The 22,665-nt window shown below is 54.6% G+C and overlaps 2 protein-coding genes across 2 annotated transcripts; one reads left to right on the forward strand and one right to left on the reverse strand.

The window, feature by feature from the left end:
- The first annotated feature begins 215 nt into the window (after nucleotides 1-215).
- FAF2 (Fas associated factor family member 2) lies at nucleotides 216-13,839 on the forward strand. The gene is made up of 11 exons (XM_052684740.1): nucleotides 216-459; nucleotides 5,519-5,587; nucleotides 5,952-6,086; nucleotides 6,746-6,822; nucleotides 7,875-8,013; nucleotides 9,298-9,383; nucleotides 9,464-9,555; nucleotides 10,990-11,167; nucleotides 12,081-12,252; nucleotides 12,483-12,626; nucleotides 13,054-13,839. Exons 1-11 carry the CDS (start codon nucleotides 397-399, stop codon nucleotides 13,234-13,236), a joined length of 1,338 nt encoding a protein of 445 aa, XP_052540700.1. The 5' UTR covers nucleotides 216-396; the 3' UTR covers nucleotides 13,237-13,839.
- A 2,066-nt stretch (nucleotides 13,840-15,905) lies between these two features.
- RNF44 (ring finger protein 44) lies at nucleotides 15,906-21,839 on the reverse strand. Its single transcript, XM_052685147.1, is given in 12 exon segments — nucleotides 15,906-17,072; nucleotides 17,158-17,257; nucleotides 17,341-17,462; nucleotides 17,546-17,633; nucleotides 17,739-17,863; nucleotides 17,937-18,098; nucleotides 18,277-18,453; nucleotides 18,622-18,789; nucleotides 19,096-19,312; nucleotides 19,610-19,790; nucleotides 21,457-21,800; nucleotides 21,802-21,839. Coding segments are annotated over 12 exon segments (1,785 nt in total). The 3' UTR covers nucleotides 15,906-17,009.
- Between the last annotated feature and the right edge of the window lie 826 nt (nucleotides 21,840-22,665).

Genomic DNA, 22,665 nt, shown 5'->3' on the forward strand with positions numbered 1-22,665 from the left:
GGAGTGGGTAGAACCGGCCCGGGGAGCGCCGGCGGCCCGCCCCGCTGCCGGACCGGCACGTTGCTGCTGGGGGGCTCCGCACCGCGTCTTGGCCTGGCCCCGCTCCCGTGCCTACTGTCGCAGGCGGCTGCCGCTCTCGGCCGTCTCCGGAAATAGCCGAACGGCTCTTTCGGGACCCTTCGTGTACCAATAGGGATCGTCAAGCACGCGGTCCCCGTGAATGGGTTTCGGGTATTTCCGGAGAGCTCCGAGAGTGCTTCGGCTATTTCCGGAACGTGCTCGTGTACTTCCGGTCACGACAGACGAACGGCAGCTGGCCGCTGAGCCGCGCGGAAGTGCGAGTGGGCGGCGTCACTTCCGGAGGGTGACGGAGCGGCGGGTCAGAGGCGGAGGAAAATGGCGGCGCCTGAGGAGCGGGAGCTGACGGCGGAGCAGACCGAGAAGCTGCTGCAATTCCAGGTGCTGTACAGGGGGCACGGGCCTGCTCCGCCGCCGCTGGGATACCGCCGTCCTGCTCCGCTGCTGGGGACTCAGGCGGGCTCTGCCCGGGGAGAGTCCGGCCGTACGGGGTGCCGGGCCCGGGCTGGGCGGCGAGCGGGGAGAGCCCCGCGTCCGTTCCCCGGCGAGGGTGGGGATGTTCGGCGCGGGACTCCCTCGAGGATCGTGCGTCCCTCGACTCTGCCAGTCGGGGGCTTCGCTATGAGCTGTGCCCCCAGTGCTTCGTTAGCAATGGTGTTTGATCAGCGCTCGTTGGCGGGGCAGGAAATGAATGCTGAGTGAACCCACTGCCTCCGTGCGGCCAGAGCATCGCGGCCAGTCCTGTCCGTTTCAATTAGGAGATCTGAAATTGTCCCTTTCTTGGTAGTGGTGAGTGGCAGCTCCTTCCTGGCACGCTCAATTAGCCTGTGAGTTTCTATGGAGCCCAGCTTCTGAGAGAGCTGTACCTGATGCACTCGGTGTGGTAATGCCTGCTGGGGAAGGCCCCTGGAGAGTGCAGTGATCTGATCTCACTGCTTGCTGCATTACGTGGGCTAGTCACTTAACCTCTGGTTTGCAGGGGACCCACAAGAGGCAACCTGCAGATGTGTTTGCTGGAGAGAAATCTGCCCCAAAGCTGAACCAGTGCAGCTGCTCAGGGAAAAGTAATTCATCTGTTTTGTTGTTGGCCAATGAGAACCACTGTCAGGTGTATTAGGTTTGTTTTTGAATTGTAAGGCATCATTTGGCGTTATGTGACTGCAGCTTTTATAAATGTATGTATATTTTTTGTCTTACATTTCTGTATTGATTTGTTTGTTTTTTTTTTAAAGATAGTATCTCAGTGGGTACCTGTAGATTAAAGGGTCCCTGGAGGCATCCAGTCCTGCTTTCCTTGGCTGATCTAGGTGCAAATGCTCCTCATTGTTCCTGCCAGTTTCCCAACCTTCATCTCATAGCCAGGAGGATCAAACAACCTCCTGAAATAATCTACTGCGGTGTTTTTCTATAACCTTAACTTTGATTGGCTTTTTTTTTTAAAAATACAGAGGTTCTGTCTCAATGCTTACCCCACATTTAGTGTGTCGGGCAATCTTAATTTATAGATGAATGAGGTGCAAGAACATTAGAAATTGTTTTCCTGGTATTGCTGTCTCCCTGGTAAGTGTATAAAGCTTAAGCTGTTGCCTTGTGCATCACATGTATAAGCAAAAGGAGCTGGAGGGAAGCTTTTACAGTAATACATTGCAGTGCTTAACCTGCTGAATCTGGACAGATAGGACCAGCTGCACTCATCAATTTCCCTGTTGCTATTTTCAAAGCCCTGTGGGCAGCTGTGAAATGAAAGAATCCCGTGCATTTCCTCCCTCTACCTGGTATTACCATGGAGAGCAGTCTGGGGACTCAGGAGGAGGATCCATATTTCAGTCCAGCTTCCTGTTGAGCCCTGGTTTGAGAACATGGAGAAACACTTCGACTACAAGGGGAGAAAACTGGCAGTTATCAAACTGTGTGGAGCCTGATGTGAGAGATGAAGTCCAGAAGGCTTCAACACCAGCATCCTGCTGCGCCGTCTGCTCGGGTGCGCAGGCTTCGCTTTTCCCTGGGGCTGTGCAATAGCTGAATTCTGGTGATACTTTTTTTTTTCTTTAGCTAGAATTATGTATGCAGTAGCTCCTACTGTCTGGGGAGGATGGCTCTGTCTTGCTAAAAGTCATTTGTATGCTGCTACTGCTTATAAACTTTTCAGGGATTGCCACTCCAAGAAAGTGTGGGGCTGCCTGAAGGAGCGCTGTTTGTAATGCACTGTCATCATAATGTGTGCAGAGTTCTGTGGTGGCAGAGCTTTGTGCTCTCACAGAAGGCATGCTACAGCCGTGTAAATAAAGCAGAAGGAATTAAGAGAGAAGAGGTGGCAACGGTGAGGAAAGCAATAGCAGGAGGCCCTCAGTAGTATTAGATGTAAGAGCCAAGTGTGGAGAAAGAACTGCTGTCATTCACCCAATAAACAGGTGCTCTGGTTGAAGATACCACTGTCCTTCACTGTCTGCCCTTGTGCTGGAAATCACCTTTTCCAAGGGGGAAAAATGGATGCCTGCTTCTGGCCTGAGTCAGTTGGGTTATCAGTTGGATTACTGTACTGCTTAAATACACAATGGTACAATTTGCATGCATACTCTGCATTAACTCTGCTGATGTTTGCATGATGTGTTTTGGTAGTGCACATGTAAATACTTGTACTGGCAAAGCTGTCAAAGCAGCAGCATCTTCCTACGGTCAGGGCTGGCATAGGCTGGTCACCTGCCACCCTGCTGTGATAGGTGAATGGTGTGCTTAAAAACCAACGTGTTACATGGAGCAATGATGGGGATAAACATGAAGTAAAAGCAGCAAATCACTCTTGCTTACTTTCGGTCTCCCATTTCCTGCTGAATTCTTGGCTAATATAAACAAAATAAAAGCATCTAAATTTTCATCTGTCAGGACTTGGCAGTCTTGGCATCTGTAGAGAGAAACTTCATGTGAGCTGCTTAAGAAAGCTGTGGTGGTGCATTTCTGTTTGGGAGGCAGAAGGAACAGCAGAGCAGCATTTGCAGGACTGCACTATTGATCTGTGCCCATTACCTTCGGGCTGATGTCCGTTGTACTTAGGCTAATGCAAAGAAAAGGAGTGCTGTTGGCAAAGGACAAAGTTAGTGCTCACGATACCATCTCTAACTTCAGCTGGGGAAAATCAAGCACTCGGGGCTGAAAACCTCTTCTTTGAAGAGGAAGAGGAAACTGAGACACTCCAGAGATCTGCACCACCCAGCGCGTTGTGTATCGATCACATCTTTCCTAAATGCGTTTGCTGTGATATGCAAGGAGAAATTCTCTTGCTAAAGGCTTTCTTGCTGCTTGAAGTCAGATATTCCTTACAGTTGGAAACCTGATTTTGTGGGCTTTTCTCCAGGGCTGGGAATTCAGAGCAGTGCCAGTTAGAGGCCTGCAGGTTTGTGTCTTTTGTGCAGTGTTTCAACACAGGAGCGTATCTGCAGAGGGTGCGAGTTCATAAGTCTAGCATACAACCTTTGTCCAGCAGGGATATTCCTTTGAAGTGTGGAATTGCACTTTTCACTACTTGGGTATTTAAGGAGATTTTTGGGCTTCTGAGCAGCGTCTCAATGGTGAGAGATACAAATAATGGCATCCAGCAGCAGCTGGGTGTGTTGTGGAACAGCGTTCTGCCCTGAGGGGTGTTGGAGAAGGTAAGGCTGAGCTTTCCTGCCTTCTGTTGGATCAGTGTTTTGTCTTCTAAATATTATTATCCGGGCTTGGACCTACACTTGTATGGAGGTTTCTGTATGAGAGCACTAATTCAATGGGATTAACTTTATTTTTAACTACAGGATACTGTATCTTCTTTGAAGGAAGGCGCTAATGAGAGACTAGCAGTGAGGAGGCAAATATCATAGTGACTGATGTGAAGGTGCTTTATTCTCTTAGTGTTGGTGATATAAATGCATACCCATTTCTTCCCCGTGTGGGTAGGAGTTGGCAGAATAGCCTCCAGATTCTCAGAACTGCCACAAGTGGCATGGGAAATGTTGTGTCGAGTCTCTCATCCTGCTGTGGTGACACAGTAACTGTAGAAGAGAAAACAGTTACCAGTGGCTAAGGGAGGATGAGCGGTATCAGTATCTAGCAGCCAGCTCTGTGTGATTGGCAGTTGAACTGTCTTGGTGGTGTGTGCAGGCTGTTGTGAACAACCCATGGCTTCTAGCACATCCTGAACACCCTTCTGTCTCACAGAGCACATCAAAGTCCCGTTCTAAAGGCGTTCAGCTGTTAGTTGCCCTTGCACAGGGAGTTTCTTACTCTTGCCCTGCAGCGTTTTGCGGCGTGGCTTTGCTGATCAGAAGGGTGGCATTTGGGTGGCTTTGTCGCCTCTGTTTCATGTTGAGAGCACGTATTCAGACAGCAAGGAAGAAGAGTAGCTGCACCTCTGTGGAGTTGTGCCATTTCAGGAGCTGGAGGGATCAGACCATCAGCGTGGCAGTTGCTACAGCGATGGCCAGGAGGGGCTGCAGTTGGGGCCCCATGGAAGGCGCAGGGGAGCTCAGTAAGTCTGCCAGGCGCTGCAGAGAGCGCGGTCATTAAAGGTTTGTCCATAGCTGTGGATGGCTGTTGTTTTGGTGCTGTTTTCTGATCAAAAGCTGCTACTGCACTTTTCATAATTTAAAAAGGAAGCCCTGTTAATAGTGCCCACAGACAGTCCTGAGAGGCAGAGATGTGAATGAGGTGTGAATTATCTCTGCGGGTGCAGCAGAATTTCAGGGGCGTTAAGGAGCGGTGATCAGAAGCCTGCAAAGTTTTTGAAGTACCCACAGTGTGCCTCCATTGTTGAGTCAGACAATTGGGTAAATCCCACATCTTCCAAGATGTCCTTTTATCAATGATGTTCACTGTGCAGCTTTCCATTGAAAGGCTTTGCAATATAAATACTATTTTCATAAATACTTGCTGCTGTGCAGTGATATGAAGTGCTTTCCTAGCGACTGCAAATACATGGTTAACAACGCTTTGAACAGCCCAGTTCTGTCCAGCAGAATGATTTCTGCCCAGTGGATGGGGAGAAGGTAGAGATCTGTTCAGACATCGTGAGAAGGTAGCCAGGAAATGCTCAAAAGTTGGAATTGAGCTCAGACACTCAGTGGGGCATTTGTCCATGGTGTCACTTGGTGTGGAACACTTGAATGGCAGAGACAGTGGGAATACAGACTCTGTCCTCCAGCAAGTCCTGATTCGGTGCATTCTAAATGGTCAGCTTGTTGAGATGGCTTCAGAGGCTTTAAAGGGAAGCAAGGAATCAGGAAAATGGAAGTGGAAGTAAAAGGGGATGCTGACAACTAACAGGAGCGCGAGGCGCAATAAAATTGCACGTGAGGATGTATGTCAAGTTCCTGCCTTGTGTGCAGTCATCACCAGTGCACCCTGCAGAAGGGCTGTGCTGTAAGACAGGCTTCCCTGGCACTCAGTTGCTTTTATTCTCCTTCTTTAGGACTTGACTGGCATAGAGTCCATGGACCAATGTCGTCACACGCTGGAGCAGCACAACTGGAACATAGAGGTACTGCTTCACATGAGCTTCAGGGTGGGAACGGCTTCCTCACAGTGGCACTTCATCTTTTAGCCCCTGAATTTATACTGCTAACTTGCTATAACGATATTGTGATGCTGCTGGAGAGCCAATGTCAGACTATGCAGCAGAGCTCTTAGAGCTGCAGTGGCCTGTCTGGTGCTGTGTACTTCCCTGTAGTGTGCACATATGGGCTGTCATGGAGGAGGTTTTCTACGAAGAAGGAACTACTGAGTTGCACTTGCAGTGCTCTGGGTCTGTGGGTAAATGCTACTTATTGTTGGTGTCCAAAATATTCATATATTCTGTACCCTTAATTGTCTGAAATGTTTCTTTGCTCTTCCTTGTCTTAAAGGCAGCTGTACAGGACCGGTTAAATGAGCAAGAAGGTGTCCCAAGTGTCTTTAACCCACCTCCATCTCGGCCGTTGCAGGTCAATACAGCAGACCACAGGATCTACAGCTATGTTGTTTCAAGGCCGCAGCCAAGGGCAAGTTATCTTACAGAGGATTTTGTCTTGTTTCTTTGTTTGCTCTGTGAACGACAGAACATACAAATAGGGAAGGGAATTGTTTTCTTTATAAGCTGTTATCTCCCTTCTGAGTGTTTTTTCTTCTAAAAACAAAATGTGGGGCAACTCCTTCAGCCACTGTTACTTCTGTGGCCATTTTCTCTGTTGTGTAATTCACAATGAGGCAGCCTTTCTCAGGTCATAGAATGTCTTCCCTGTCCATAGGTTCTGCTGGGATGAAGAACTATCCCCCCTTGATGGCAGTGATGATCTTTCTTTTCAGACCCCATAAAAAGCTCCAGCTCTCAAGTTTTCAGTTACTTGCATTTGTGTGTCACGAAAGTATTTATTTGCCCTTCCAAGGCTGCCATTAATCGCTCTGTGTGTGCAGCTGAGAGAACTACTGAGTGTGAAACTATTGCTTAGTGAGGTAGTCACACCAGTTCTCAGAAGTGTTACTTTGAATTCCTGGTAGGCCATATTAATCACTTAAAATTGGGCTTTTTCAAAGCCATAAAGTGTTGCTGAGGTCGTGTTTTTGTGTGATGATGTGAGCCTCTGTACTCTGTATGCCTGTGTGCTTGATGCTGGTCTGTACAGTGTTTCCACTGTTCTAATTCTTTCTTTTGTGATTGCAGGGCCTTTTAGGATGGGGTTACTACTTCATAATGCTTCCATTCCGATTTACCTATTACACATTACTTGATATATTTAGGTAAGCACTTCTTTCTGCTGACTCATGTGTTGATTGCATCAGGGCACACTCAGATTTGGCTGTACCTCTGTCCCTTGGATCTCTTTAACTCTCATGACAGATGAGCATTTCTGTTTGTTTGCTCAGCTGGCGTAATGTGCAGTGTTGTTGAGCACCTGGCAAGAAAGAAAATGTGCTACAGGAAAAAAATGAGTGCTCTGTGACTCAGGAAGTGAAATATTTAAGTGGGATTTCAACTCCACGTGACTTTGCAGTTTGAGTGCGGAACGGAGGCAGAAGGTGGTGTCAAACTGTGCTGCTGGGCCAGGCTCCAGGTTAACCTGTGCTGATCTGTGTTATTTGAAGTAAAACCTCAACTGTGAACCAGGTTGTTTTTCTCCTCTGGTGTCTGTAGCTGCTTGTTCATGTTACCTCTTTCTGCAGTCAGTCGAGAGAAAAGGGGATGTTGAAAGGTGATGACTATTGAGCACTCCTGCTATCTGCATTTCTTTTTTAACTTCATATTATTTTTTTCCCTTGAAGGCTTTTTTCTTCAGTATAACTTCTATACAATGACTTAGAAACTAAACAAGAGTGGTACCTGTGGTGCACTTAGGACTTTTCAGCCCTACTTCATTGTAGTCCTCATGTAGCAATCTCTTACTGCAGCTCTTTGTGCTCTGGAATTGTTGGTCTTGGAATAGCAGAAGTGCAGTTTTCAATGTTACCTGGAAAAAACTATTGCTTCGAACAGCCTACCTTCAAATGAATTCCTCAGGCCTTATGCTGTTGGTGTGGATTATGCCTGATGCTTTAGAGGAAATTAAAACTGCTAATCACCCAAAAATCAGACACTTGCTGATGTCTGAAACGAGATATTTGACTGGGGCCTTTCTGTTGCAGTGGTGTCATTTTGGAGCAGGTGCAATTTGAATTTTAATTATAAACGTTCAAGGGACTCAACTGTGATGTTTTCCCTTCTTATGAATGCCAGTGATTGTTTGTGGAAAAGAAAACCTGTTCTTCAGAAAGTCAGTGAGCTGAATTTCCAGTGTGCTTTGCTTCCTTCCTAGGTTTGCTCTGCGTTTTATACGTCCTGATCCTCGCAGTCGGGTTACTGACCCAGTGGGTGACATTATTTCATTTATTCACATGTTTGAGGAAAAATATGGGAGGATACACCCCGTCTTCTACCAGGGAACTTACAGCCAGGTCAGTGTCGCGAGTCAGTGCGTGGATGTGAGGGAGATGACGAGTGGGGATTGTACCACATCGGAGCCTATGTGGCAAAACCACTTCTCAAAGTCCAGTGTTTTGCCTCCAAACTCTAAAGCAGAGCACTGGGAGAGCTAGTGAACAAGTGTATTAGAAAACAAGTGTCTGCCAGCTTGATGATGTGCCAAGCCTGCAAAGTTGGAAAGCGAAGCTGCGCTGACTGTTCCTCGACCGTCTGTAGGGCTCTGTAGCCAACAGCCATTCTTTGTAATCCTGTCTTAGTTTTTGTAAACTGATGTGGTGTGCCAGAGTCTGTCCTTCTGTTCACCAAATTGGGCTTGTATCATAATGCAACTCCAGAACTTGCTGCAAGGCCTCAATACTGAAAGAGGGAGCCGCTCAAGAAATAATGTGAGGTGAGAGTTCCAAAGGCTGGTGGAGCTCTCTGGTAACAAAGGATGGCCCTGTGGGTGCTGCCTCTGCTGCAGCTTCTCTGTCTGGCTGAGAGAAGGGCCTCCTGCTGAGCACTGCAGCAGGCAGTTGGATCAGCACTGCTTCCCAAGTGCCAAAGAAGAATGTGGTGTCTGTCTGCTCCGTGCTGCACAGTGATGGAGCTTGCTGCCTCCACAGCTCTTCTAGGCCCCTCTGTCTTGCCTGGAATCCAAACTTAAATAACCATGGAATGGTTAGGCTACCAAAACTCCATGCCAGTAAAACAAGGAGTCTATTGTACACTTATTGTGTGGCCTTGTTAAGAAATGCTCCTGGGTGGGTGGAATCCAGAGACTGTATGCAAAAAGTTCTGTTGCTGAGTTTGTTTTGTTGGGGCCCACAGCATTATTGAGTTGGCCTCTTTTCTTTTTGTTTGTTTCTTTTTAATGTTACCTTTTCTTTTGTTGTGGTCTGGCTACATCCTGTACAGGCTGTAGTGGAAAGCTCAGCCTTACCTGCTGTGAGTCTGAGGCATGAAGGACGGTTTGGTGCCAGCTGAGCCTGGTGGGGAGGTGCAGGGGTGTCAATTTGCACAGCTGTGTACCTGGCTCTGCGGTCAGTGTTTTCCAAAGCCACATCCTGAAAGGAATGTGGAAGAGCGTAGCCCTCTTAAATGAGGGTTGAGTTGGACAGTCTGGTATGTTCATCCTCCACTTCATGCCTCGTTAAAAGCGGTTATTGGCAGAGTGATGACCCAGGTGAACGTTGCCAAGTTGTTTCACACAAGTCTTGTGGGCGCTGCTTTCCCTGGAGACCCTGTAACTTAATCTGCTCTGCTTTTATGCCAAGGCACTGAATGATGCCAAGCGGGAGCTGCGCTTCCTGTTGGTTTATCTGCATGGAGATGACCACCAAGATACGGATGAATTCTGCCGGTAGGTAGGAATGTTTTCCAAACTGTTGTCCTGGGACCCTAAATGCACACTTACTCACATAATCTCTTCTCATCCACCAGCAATACGCTGTGCGTACCTGAGGTGGTCGCCCTCATAAACACTAGAATGCTCTTCTGGGCTTGCTCAACCAATAAACCAGAGGGATACAGAGGTGAGTGTGCCCCTCCTCGGCTTTACCTGTCCCCTGTGACCTTGGCACAAGCCAGGTGCTCTCTGACACAGTGACATGTTTGAAACGCTCTGTTGGTTTCTGTGCAAGAAGAGGAGAACCTTACAGGAGTGTATGGGAAACTACGTGCTGTTTGTTGTGTGGTATCTCATAGGGCTAATTGCAGAGGAATACCTACTACTCTTCACCTCGACTGTTCCTTATGTTTCTGGGCAGTCTAGTTGCATGTACTTAACTGCAGGCATTTAAGCTGCTCTCAGTGGCTTGTTAATGGGAGTTGGTGGGTGTGTGCCCAGAATTAAGCTGAGTGCAGAAATAAGTATCTATCTAGCATTGCTCTTAATGCTAGTTCAGATTATGCCTTAGGCCAGGAGTGACTTGTTGGGTATGTTCTTTCTCTTGCTGAGAGCCACCTTTACTCCACACACTTTTTGACTCCTCAACAATCCACACTGAGGTCTTTAAGTACTGTCTGTCCAGGGTTGTTGATACCTGGCCTGCCAGCGTTTACAGTAGGGTCTTAAAGCAAACTGAGTCTTTTCCCAGAGTTCTGTCTGTGCCTCCTGTGTTTCTTCTGACCCCTCCTGGTTCATGGCAAGAGGCTGGGAATTCTGCTGCTAAATCTGTGTTATTCCTTTCTTCATAGTTCTGCTACCAGCTGTCAACTCCCTCAGAGTCTGGCCTTCTAAGCAGGCATTCTTTTACTTACTGCAGTTTCATGGCTGCAGTTCTTGAGAGTCACATTCCAAAAAGCTGGGATAGGAGGGATTGGGGCTGCAGTCCGTGGGGTGCTCAGGCTTAGTTTGGAAGGCTCCATCAGTAGTGATGATTGTGAGCTGTGTGACGTGCTGTGCATATTCTGAGGAGGGGGTGGTCAGCTGTGGGGAAGGTTTGCCTGCCATTGGTCATATATGAAAGCTGAATTTAAAACCCCCTGCCTCAGGATGGTCTGTCTCTGGCAGAGATTATCTAATTTTGTTCTGAAATGTCTACAATGAACGTTCTTCCCCATTACAGTGTCTTCCAGAGCGTAGCCATCCTTAATAACAGCAAATGCTTCCCTGTGTTTTTCTTCCTGCAGTTTAAACCCAGAACTTCTTGTCCTGTTGTGAATGCCCATTCAGAGCAATTTATTTCTTACTTACATTCAAGAAACATTTTAGAACTTGGAAGTTGTTTTGGTGTGTGCTGTTGGTTTTGTTTTTGTTTTTTATCCTCTTGGTGTCTATGTTCCAAGTCACCTTGTTCTGCAGTTTTGTCAGGTTTTGGTTGACAAAAGGAAACCTGTGGCTTTTTTTGCTTTGGAAGAGATAGTGGCTCTGGAATCTGCTCTCCCAGGCCGCTGTGATGAAAACATTTGTGCTGTGCTCCTTGCTGATCCTTCTGGAAGGGATGATGATTGTGCCTATCTTCCAGTTTCCCAGGCTCTGCGGGAGAACACGTATCCATTCCTGGCTGTGATCATGCTGAAAGATCGCAGGATGACTGTAGTTGGGCGGCTAGAAGGCCTCATCCAGGCTGACGACCTTATTAATCAGCTCATGTTCATCATGGATGCCAACCAGACATACCTGGTGTCTGAACGCCTGGAAAGGTATGACAGGACCGAGCTGCAGTAATGCAGGCTTACAGAGGCCGGCTCTGCTTTCTGCCCCCTCCCTCCCTCCAGATGCTCTATGTAGACACGTAGGTCAGTGTCTCCAGTTCTGGAACGCAGCCCACGATCTCTCCTTTTCCCAGTGGCAGCACTGGTCTATAAATTCAGGAGACCCTGTAGCTGGGGAGTTTGGTGTGTTGCCCATACAGGCCCGCTACTGAGAGGTGAGGCTGACTGTTCTACTGTTCTCTGCAACTGGAGCAAACCTGCAGTGTGCTGGAGCTGCAGGTAAAGGTTGGAAATAGTCAGCAGAAGCCAAGCAGGAAGGAAGGAGTTGGAGGAGAGCTGGTGTTTGCAGCCAGCTTCTTTTTGAGTGGTGCTGCCTAGGCTGGCTGTCATGAATTCTAACAGCATTTGCTGCGTTGCCACTGGTGCCTTGCTAATAACTGTCCCTGATAACTGTGGGAATAATTTGCAGGCTCTCCATTGTGGGATGTCACCTTCTGGTTTCCTGTCTATCCCTTCTCTGTGGAGGATCCCATAGCACGTGTTGATGCTCCTGGCTTCTAGAATGAACGAGGAGTTAATCTGATGGAGAAAAAGCCATGGGGAGTGTAAAGTGTGGTGCTGACATTATAGCCACTGCTTATATGGTATCTGTCTGTTCTGCCAGACTGCAGTGGGTGACAAATCTTTTGCTCAATTAATCTCAACTCAACCTAGGGGAGGAGTTTGTGTGCCAGGGAGCACAGAGACTCAGCTTGCCTTCTAGGAGTTCATGGTACTGTGCACTCTAAATGAATTATTACCTGACGTATGTGCTCCTGAGAATTTGAGGCTGTGCTATCAGCCTGCTTTGCCTTCATTATTTGGCCTGCTAGTCCTGATCACTTCCTGCTCATGTTTGTAGGGAAGAGAGGAACCAAACCCAAGTACTGAGGCAGCAGCAAGATGAGGCTTATTTGGCATCCTTGCGTGCAGACCAGGAGAAAGAACGTAAGAAGAAGGAAGAACGGGAGAGAAAGAAGAAAAAGGAGGAGGAAGTGCAGCAGCAAAAGCTGGCAGAGGAGAGACGGCGACAGGTGAGTGCAAACTGACTGCTGGAGAGGCTGGCATCTTTTGGATGCTCACTGTGTGTAGGAGCAGTGTCTGCAGTAGGACTTTCCTGTCAGACTGGAGTTGCTAGTCTTGCCTTCGGGTTTGTGTATCCTCCAAGCCTCCTGGAGCAGCTGTGCTGCCAGGGACAAGCAAGAAGGTCAGCTTGGTGCACACCCAGTGCTGCTTTGCTCCTTCCTCACTTTGTACTTTGCAGACGCTGCAGGAGGAGAAGGAACGGAAGTCAGAATGCCTTCCTCCTGAGCCACATCCTGATGACCCAGAGAGCGTGAAGATCATTTTCAAGCTGCCTAACGATTCCAGAGTGGAGCGGCGATTCCACTTCACACAGTCATTGACGGTGAGCTCGGGGCAGAGCTGACGGGCTTCTCGTTGTGGATTGGGTTGAGAGGTTCCACAAGTGGCTTGACAAAGCTTTTGTTCCATTGACCTTTGCTTAGAGTTGTTTCTGGCTAAGTAGGGTGTCCATGGACCCAACCTCTTCAATTTGGAAGAGAGAGATTACGGAAAAAGATGGAACAAAAATACTCTTCTGAAAAGCTGAGGCTCTCATTGCTCCCTGTTAAATAAGGGGTATAGGAAGAGACAGAGATGGTATTCCATGACAAGTCCGATTTCATGCACGCTCAGATGATGGCTGTGTTGTTTCTACAACGCAGATGGTGTGAATTTCCAAACTTCCCCCCTCCCCTGTGAGATCCCGTGGATGCGTTCTGGCTGCATCATCGCTTCCCTGGCTGGCAGCTATTTCTGTGCTTCTTTCCCAGGTAATCCACGACTTCCTGTTCTCCCTGAAAGAAAGCCCTGAGAAGTTCCAGATTGAAGCCAACTTCCCTCGCCGTGTCCTGCCCTGCCTCCCTACAGAGGAGTGGCCCAACCCCCCCACGCTGCAGGAGGCCGGACTCAGCCACACGGAAGTCCTCTTTGTGCAGGACCTCACGGACGATTGACATTTTTCCAGAAGACACAAATTGGAAGAGAAATTCATATTATTATTATAATACAATATTTTTTTTTAAAGACTGCGTACAAATGAGGGATCAGAGACCACAATGCCTGTGCCAGCCGTGCTGTGTGTGCACACTGGCAAGAGGAGGTGTGTGCACGTCCTCACACACCCGTGTACACAGCCATCCCCTACACTCGGAGGGCAGAGAGGGAGGGGATGTGGTGGTGCCCCTCTCCCTTCCTAGGGGAGGAACAGGAATGGCAGCTCTTGGTAATTATTGCTTTTATTGATGACAATAATAATAAAACCCCAACAACCCGATATCTTGTGAGAATTTGATACTCTGCTGCTCCTGCCAGCCAGAAGACCAGGCACCTGAATGTGCTGGAAGTGGGGTTTGGGAAAGGGCTGGACAGAATTTCTTCGGCTTCCCTCTCTGTATAAATACTTTTCTTTTAATATTTCTCTTGCTTTGTAATGACCAAAGGAGAATGGGGTTGACTATAGTATTAACTTTTTGATAAAGAGCTGGTTCGATTCTTACCTGTGTGGGACCTTGCCAGGGTTCTTAGCCTGCGTAGTGTAATAAACTCTGCCTCTAGCATGTCTGTGCCAATGCTTTCTGCTTACACCACACCGCCGTGCTGCCCAGCTGAAACAGAGTGCGGTGGAGGGAGCTCCTGCTGGGCCTCTATGGCTGCTGCTCCCAGCACTGGGTTTGCCCAACTTCTGGCCTGGTGTGAGGCCACCGTTTCAGTCACTGGTTATGATGTGCCAGCAGAACTGCTGAAGACAAATGTAGTGTGTGCAGCTGGGGGGGGGGACGTGGTAGGGGTTGCTGCTGGGCTGCAGCATCCATGTCCTGGGCTGAGTGGAAGGGAGAGCTGTTGTTTGCTCAGGGACAGGTGTCCCTGGTGGAGGTAGAGGGGAATAAGGACAGCCCAGAGGGCTGGAGGAGAGGGGCGTAAGCCTACTGCCTGGGAGGCTTGCTGCTGGGGGAGCTGTTGGCCACGGGGAGAGGGAGCAGGGCCTCCTCCAGCTCTCTGTGGGATGGGTGGCCACGGTGTTTCACTTGGTGCAGCCTCCATGAAGCACGTAGGGGAGAAGAGGACGCCTCTCCTTGCTCACATTGCTGCAGAGCGCACCCTGGTTCCTCTTCAACAGGGAGAGCCCTTCCTCCTCTTTCTCCTGAAGGAACGCCCGTTCCCTTGCTGCCCGTGGGGCCCATGGCAGCAGCAGCAGCTCTGCCTTCGGCCTTGGGCTGCCAAACTGCCCGCAGAGCAGGCGGAGCTTCTTCCTCGTGCTGGAGAAGGGGGGATCCTGCAGGCGGCCCAGCCCAGCCCCTGCCTGCCCACACCACGACAGCAGCCGGGCGCAGCGCCTTGGTATACATCATACATTTATTAGTGAATATCCCTCTCAAAATCAGCCACAACATTAAAAAAAATAATGATTGCACTACTTGGTCAAGCAGAACTAGCAACTTTCATTTTAAAAAAAGTACAAATCTGTTAAAAATTTCAATCAGTATAATACACATATATATAATACAACATACTAGTTATGTTAAATGCTACAAAACCAATATGATTCCAATGGAATGGAAAAAAAACCAAACACTTTTAGAGCTTTAAGAACCTTTTTTTTTTTTTTCTATATATTAGCCTTTTTTCAAATACATACATGGGAAAAATGAGGTAACTGTAAAATGTGCAAGTAACAGAGCAAAAAAAATTATATATATATATTTATATATATATATATATATATATATATAAAAACTTTCTAACACAGAACACACGTCCTGGCACCTGCCGGGGAGCGGCGCTCGCCCCGGAGGCCCACGGACTGGTATATAGAACAGTAAACAGTCCACTATCCCACCACAGGAAATCATTGGTAAACAGTGGTATCTACAGCGCAGTCAGCAATCACAAACACCCTAAATAATTGGTTGGTTTTGTTTTTTTTTTTTTTTGTGGTTTTTTTTTTTAGCATTTTTTTCTTTTTTTTTTTTTTTTTTTTTGGTCGTTTTTTTTGTTGGTTTTTTTTCTTTTTTTTTTTCTTTTTTGTTTTTTTTTGTAATTCTTCTTAAATGATACTTGTAGCTGCTCATCGGAATAAATTCTGCAGCACACGAGCTGTGAGCTTTCGAGTCGCCGTCAAAGGACCGTAAGGCTTTCCTGGCTCCCTGGGCACCGCGAGGGCGGAAGGGGACGTGGGGGGGCGTCTCCGGGTGCGCGAGGCCGCCGCGCGGCACGGGGACTCCTTTGGTTATCTGTCACTGAGCGAGGGACGGGGAGGGCCGGGGTCCTGCCCAGGGGGCACCGAGCCCAGCGGTGCCGGCGGCGCGGCGGAGCCGCAGCGCCCGGCCCGGGCCTCGACGGCGGGCACGGCGGCCGAGGAAGGGAGGCAAAAGGGGAGCCGACCGATGGCGCCGCGCCTCCCGCCGCCCCCCGCGCCCGATCGGCCGGGTGGAGACCGGCGCTCGCTCGCCGATCGGTGGAGAGCGGGGCGCGCGGCTTCCCGCCGATCGGCGGCGGGCGCTCCCCGGCCAACCGGAGATCGGCGCTCCGCTCCGCGCCTAGGGCGAGGGATGCGAGGGAAAGCCCGAAAGCCACCCGCACCCGCCAGGCACGGCCCGCTCCTCGCGCCTCGCCGCGGCCGCCGACCCTTCGCAGCCGGGGCCCAGCCCCGCCGCCCGGCCCCGCCCCGCGGGGAGCGGCCCCTTGCACACGCCGCCGCGGGGACGGCCCTGAAAGCCTCACGGTCCTGCAGTGGCGTTGCGGACATGTGCAGTACAGTGCATGGCAGTATCAGCTGAGCACAAAAACCCCTCTCCCCACCCCCCTCACCCCACAGCCGGCTAGACGTAGCCAAGACCACGTTCCAAGCTGGTCAGACATGCATGCATATTTGTGAACATTTACATAGGGCTGGCGGCCGCGCGCGGAGCCTCCCAGGCGTCGGCAACGCGGGGAGGGAGCGACCCTCCTTCCCGCCCCCCCCCTCCTCGCTAATTAATCATGCAAAATGACTCGGGCCGCACCGCCGGGACGGCCGGCGCATCGCCAGGGCGGCGCCGAGCGGCAGAAACCACCGCGAGGTCGCGGCAAAACCCCGCGCCGCGCCGCGCCGCCCGGCCCGCAGGATGAGGCGCTCGGGAGCCCGGGGGGCGAACCGGGCCTCCACGCTGAGCTCCCCGCCGGGCCCGACCGCCTCGGAGTGAGCGGGGCTCGGGGCCGGGGCCGTCCTCCCGCCTGGGAAGGACACGGAGCGGTGGGGAGCGGCCCCACGTCGGCCCCGGGCCCGTCGGCACCCGGCTACGGTGCGCCCTCCGCCCTCCTCCCACCGCCGAGGGGAAGAGCGGCCACAGGACCAAAGAAACGCGACGGAAAAGGAAACGGAAGAAGAAAAAAAAAAAAACCTACCCTAAAAACAAAACAAAAGAGAAACGGGGGGCGGGGGGGAAATAATAATCCCTAGCGGAGTACAAAGACCTGGAAAGTGATGGAGCGACGACAGCGTCTTTGCAGTGCGGAGGACACGGGCGGCCGCCACCAGCAAACACCATTCGGCCCCGCAGCGCTCCGAGCCACGGCGGAGGAGGAGGGCTGGCCGCAGCCCGGGCTGCTCAGCGCTCACCGCATCCGAGGAGAGGCTCTGGGGAGGGGGGTAAGCGCACGGCCGGGCCCTGGCAGCGGGCAGCGGCCCCCGCCCCTGGCCCGACGTCCTCATCCTGTAACCAATTGTGCGGCACGGCGCCCGCCCGCCTCAGTCCGCCTCCCGCTGCACCTCCGACGCATCCGCCCGGCAGATGGGGCACGTGCGGTTCGCCTGGGGGGACAGGGAGAGGGGCGGTGAACGGGGGGGGTCCCGAAGCCCACCGGGGTTGGCGGCATCCGCAGCCCTATCCGCTCACCTTTAACCATTTGTCGACACACTTAGCGTGGAACTCGTGGTTGCAGGGCAGGACGCGGAGCAGCTGCCGGGCCTCGAAGTCGCTGAAGCACACAACGCACCTGGGGAGGACGGACGGCCGTCAGCCCGGCCCCAGCCCCGACCCTCCCCCGACAGCCCCGCCCCCAGCCCCGCATTCGCTCACAGGGTCTGCTCGGACTGGTGGCTCTCAGGGTTGAAGCGGTAGGACGGGAGGTGCTCGATGTCTGCTTTGGTGAGTCCCCGTGGCTTGGCCTCCCCCAGCCGCTCGGCCAGGTTCAGTAACGCCTGCGGGAGATGCGGACGGCTCAGCCCCGGTGGAGGCACCCCGGAACGCCAAGGTCAGCCCACAGGGCAGCCGAGCCACGCACCTCGTAGTTCTCCATCTCCACGTCATCCACGTCCAGGTCCAGGCTGATCGTGGGCCCCACGGCCGTCGGCGACACGGGAAGCATAGAGCTGCATGGGGGGAGGATGGGGCCCTCAGCGCGGGTGCCTCGGTGGGGACAGAAGCACCGTGACACCCCATGCCCCCCACATCCCCGCCACCCCCCCAGTACTCACAGGAAATAGGGCAGGAAGCTCGGGTAGTACGGAGGGGGCGGTGGAGGGGGCGGCGGGGGGGGCAGCGCCTGCTGCAGCCGGTACCGCTGGGTGTTCAGCCGCCGGGGCATCATGTGGGGGTATGGCTGTGGGGAGAGATGAGGGCTCAGGGCCGTGCCCGCAGCTCCTGCGTCCCCCAGCATCGAGACGGGGACTTACCACGCCGAATGGCAGCTCTTGGTGCAGCGGGTCGTGGGGGAGGTAATGCAGCGGCACGGAGGGGGAGAGCGTGGGAGCATGGTGGGACGGGGGGTACGTGAAGCCGGCGATGGGGTGCTGCTCCCCTCGCAGGTCCACATCATTGTCTATCCTCTGCAGAGGCTGTAGGGGAAACTGTTAGGCTGGAAAGGGTGTCTCAGATTTCATCCACTGGCTTTAGCGCAGCATTGCACCCCGTGCAATCCCACCTGGGGGGCTGCACAGAGATCATACTCCCTGTTCCAGAGCCCCGTGCCTGGCTCTGCAGCACCAACACCTCCCCAACCCTACCCCGACTCACCATTCGTGGGTGCTGGGCTTGGAGAGGCACAAACTGCCCCAAGGGAGCCATGTGGGGCGGTTGGTGGGGGGGCACTGGCGGCGGGGGCGGGTGCAGGATGTAATGGTCGCTGGAGATGATTGGAGGGAACGTCTGGTAGGAGACCGGGAGCTGTTGCATGGCGCATGCCTGGATCAACTGCGGGGTTTGGAGAGAAATGTGGGTCAGGGGCACTTCTGTCTGCCCCAGAGCATCAAACAGTCCCCACACCCACAGCCCCTGTGCTCTGGGGTGGCAGCAACGCAGCCTTCAGGCAACCCATGGTCACCGCCAGGTGTCCCCTTCTCTGTCCCCACCGTGACTCACCGGGGGTGGGAGGCAGCAGAGCGGGTAGTGCTGTCCACTGAACATCACTGAGCATGCTGGGAGCTGCTGGGTGCTGCACCCAGGGATGTGCTGGCTGGTATGGATGGGGAAGCCTTGCGTCGTAACGGTTGTGACCGTGTAGGAGAGAGGGACAGGTCCCTGGTGCACCTGGGGACAAGGCACAGAGGATGTGGGCAGAGGACACAGTCCCAGCTGGGCTGTCCCCATCCTGGAGGGGCAGCAGCAGGGCAGAAAGCACCCAGCACTGGGACACGGCCAGCATAATGCAGGGCTCAACGTGAGTTTTGGACCTCGCTTTGCAACCAGCGGTCAGGGTGACATGGGCTCCCACCCCACCACCACCAGAGGGGACCACAGGACATATCACAGGTCCTTGTCCTAGAGCTGGCTCTGAGCAACACGGTATGAGTGCAGAATCACTCTCAGCACCAGAGCTGCTCCTGCAGCACCTACCTGGTCATGAAGATCCACCATGAATGGGTTCTGGTGGGGTGGGTGAGCGGCCGGGTGCAGCATTCGTGGCGGTGTGCTGGGGAGAGCGTAGGCGCGGGGCTCATCTACAGGGATGTGCGGCTGCTGGGGGAAGGCAGGGTGCAGCTGGGTCTCATCCTGGCCCAGCAGGGTTGCCAGAGGTCGGTCGCGTCGTCCCCACTGACGCCTGGCAGGGGGGCTGCGGAGCCACCGCAGGAGAGAAACAGAGCAGGAGTGACCCCCAGGCAGGGTCAGCGCGCAGCGGTGCAGTGCTCAGAGCTGGGCTCCTCATTTGGCTGCCAACGTCGAGCTCCACTCGCCCTGTGTGTGCCACCCTGTGTCCTCAGCACAGGACCCCACATGTTCCCCCTGGCCATGCTCCCCACCCTGAGCTCCCCCAACCCACCAGGTGCTGGTGGCTGCCCCAGCAGGCTGTAACCCACAGTGTGTCCCAACACAGCCACGATGGCCACTGGGACTCCGTGCTGCCCCATACCTTCGCCGGAGGTGGTCAGGGCTGCTGCAGGGTCCCCCTGAGAAACGACGTTGGTTAAAAGGGGCAGAGGGAGGCCGCCTATTCACTGCCAGTTCCCATGGTCGCATTGGTGACGTCGGGAGGCGGATGAGCACGCAGGACCTCAGGCTCCAGGCAGGGCAAGACACCAGCACCTTGGATCCTGTGAGAACAACAGCAGGTCATGGTCTCTTAAACCCCCAGGACAGCACAGGGTTGGAGCATGAACAGGAGCCCCAAATCCTCCCTGATATGGGATATGGGATAGAGGGGAGGTAGAGGTGTGTAGCTGGCTCCGGGCAGCAGCCTTACCCCAAGATGTGCTCTGCAGTGTGACCCCAGCACTGCCCAGCCTGCTGCTCAGGCACCCAGTCCCAGGCCCACCACTGCTCCTGGGGCTGGAGACAGCAGAGCCTGGCCCCCATCGGGTACCCAGGCACCGTCCCTCTGCTGTGTGAACCCCCCATGCAAGACACAGACACTATGAGAGACAGAAGCATGTGTTTTTGGCAGAGAGAAAAGCAAGCTGGTGACTGCAGCACTGTCCTAGGCTGCTAATAGGACCAGGTGCTCCCGGCATGTCCTCAGCCAAGCAGGGTTCAGTGCTGTTGTGGGGGTGTTCTTTCCTGCAGGGCTCCTGTGTGTCTGCTCTGCACCCTCTGCAAGCTGCCAGTAGGGCACTGCTCCACTGCCCTGCACCCATGGGTGTCCCCATGTCACTGCCATGCAGCGAAGTGCCACCGCTCCACACCTGGGGCTGCTCATTGCCTGGCTCGACGTCCTCCCGTGTCCCTGCAGTACAAGGTGGCACAAGTTCCAACCCAAGCAGCTCTGGCCTCAAAGCTGTCCCCCCAAATCCAGCTGGAAGCCATCTCCCGGCACAGCGCCTGCTTCAGCCGTTCCTCCTGCCGCTCCATGCGCTGGCCATGCAGGCACAGGCTGAGCACAGAGCGCGCCGAGCCGGGCAGCAGCACTGCAGGAGGCTGGGGGCGTCGCCAGAAGGACAAATGGCCATGTCACACCGAGGGGACGGCCTGACACCGTGCCAAGCATCTCCTCCTATCCTCACCCCAACCTGGGATGCTGGTTCTGAATCCGAGGGCAAATCTCTCTCTTTTGGGCAAAAACAAAGCCGCCACAGCAGGAGCCCTCAGAGCAGCCCGCGCTCCCGCTGGGGTCCGACCGCTGCGGGGTCCAGAGCTGTGCGCGGTCTGTGCTCACCGCGCCGCTCCGGGCTCCCCCCCGCGTCCCCGCTTACCGCCTCCCGTTTCACCCCACGCACACCCGCGGTGCTCGGGCCCCGCGCGACCCCCGGGGTCGGCGCCCAGAGGCCGCGGCAATGGCCGAGACGCGGTGGGGGCGGACACTCGCGGCCGAGGCTCGGCGGCCACCGGGCATGGGAACAAAGTTAGTGGCGCTCGGTGCCATCTGCCGGGGCCGCCCGAGGACCGCCGCCCGCATGGCCCCACGCCCCCCACCGGCTCCGGCCCAGGGCGAGCGCAGGGTCACGGCTCGGCCCCGCCGCCGCCCGAAGTGCCGCCCTCCGCGCCGCGCCCCGACGACCCCGGGGGCCGCAGCCCCCAAGCACGGACCCTCCGAGCCGGGCACGGCCCCCGGAGCGCGCCGGGGCTCAACGGAGCTGTGGCTTTAAGAGCGGCCGCTCCGGGGCCATGTGCTCGGCGCCAAACAAAAGCAATAACAAAGGCGGCCCCGGGCCCCGCCGCGCCGCCCCGGGGCAGGTGCCCCCGCCGGAGACGGGGAGGTCTTCGGGGGGGCGGCGTCCACCCCCGCCCCGCTCCCGGAGCCGCTCCCCCGCCCTCCGGACCTACCTGCACTGCCGGCCGGGGCCGCGCTCCGGGAGCCGCTGCGGCGCCCCCGCCTCCTCCCGCCGCTCTTTGTTCGCCGACGCCGGGCCCGGGCCTGCCCCCCCCCCCACTCCCTCCCGGCCGGCCGGCCCCCTCCCTGCCGCCGCCGCCGTTTCCGGTGCCTCTTTGTTAACCGCGGCTCGGGGCGGGCGGGCCGTGGCTGCCGCCGCCGGGATGCGGGTACGGGGTGCGGCCCCTTTAAGGCGCGGCGGCACGCACCGGGCCGAGGCACAACACTCGGAGGCCCCGGGGGCGCGCGCGCCTGGCGGGAGGGGAGAGGGGGAGCGAGCGGGCGGCGCGGCGCGCGCGCGACCCACGTGACCAGGCGTGTCACGCTCCGCCGCCATCTTGGAGGCGCGGGGCTGGGCCGCCACGCGGGGCAGCGCCCCCTCCCCACCCCCCCTCCGCCGCGCGGGAGGAGCGCTGTCATAGCAACGGTCCGCACGGAGCGGGGGCCCCGGCAGCGCGGCCCTCCCCGCGGCACCCCTCTTACCTGAGGCCTCTTCCAGGCCTCCGGCCCCTCCGCCGCTCCGGGCGGGCCGTGCGGACGGCAGATCGGCCGCCCCCGCGCTCCCGCCGCGAGGTGCGTCGATACGCAGGGAGAAATGAGGCGGTGGGCGCGGAAGCTCCGCCGCCGGCCCCGAGAACCGACACGTGTCCGCGTCCCGCTCAGGGCCTCTCCTGATGCCCGCGCCCACCGCCTGCCGGGCACGCGCGGCTCCCACGGCATCTGTGCCCGGTTTGTCTGGGGACCCCGGCAAAGCCTACTGCTTCAAGACGGCCTCTGCTCTCTGTGCCGAGTTAAATCAGCACAGAACCCGTGGGAGAACCCCTGAGAGACACCGAGCGCCCAGCCGCGAGCTGCCGGCCAGCCCATGGGCCGCGCCCCGGCACCGAGCACGAGGCGGAGCCCGCGGGCAGCGCGGCCCGAGCTGACAGCAGGCGCTGCGTCCGTGCCGGGCTGCTGCTTTACGGCACGCCGAGAAACTCCCAGGTATGAGAGCCAGCCAGCTGACAGCCCTGATGTCATGCCTGTAAAACAGCCCTCCCCTGACAGCTGGGCTTTAAAGTGCTAACAACCAAAAGGGAGATAATTAATTTGTAACGTCACCCCTTTTAAAGAAAACCTCAGAGCCATGGCGACGGTTTAACAATCCGGTAAGCTCATCATCA

Source organism: Tympanuchus pallidicinctus, unplaced genomic scaffold, assembly GCF_026119805.1.
Source record: "Tympanuchus pallidicinctus isolate F22 unplaced genomic scaffold, pur_lepc_1.0 scaffold21, whole genome shotgun sequence".
NCBI lineage: Eukaryota > Metazoa > Chordata > Aves > Galliformes > Phasianidae > Tympanuchus > Tympanuchus pallidicinctus.

Excerpts from the sequence above, each read along its gene's own strand:
- FAF2 (XM_052684740.1), top strand. The coding sequence starts at position 397 with ATGGCGGCGCCTGAGGAGCGGGAGCTGACGGCGGAGCAGACCGAGAAG. Across the intron at positions 11,168-12,080 it reads GTGTCTGAACGCCTGGAAAG|GGAAGAGAGGAACCAAACCC; the intron begins GTATGACAGGAC and ends TCATGTTTGTAG. Across the intron at positions 12,627-13,053 it reads ACTTCACACAGTCATTGACG|GTAATCCACGACTTCCTGTT; the intron begins GTGAGCTCGGGG and ends CTTCTTTCCCAG.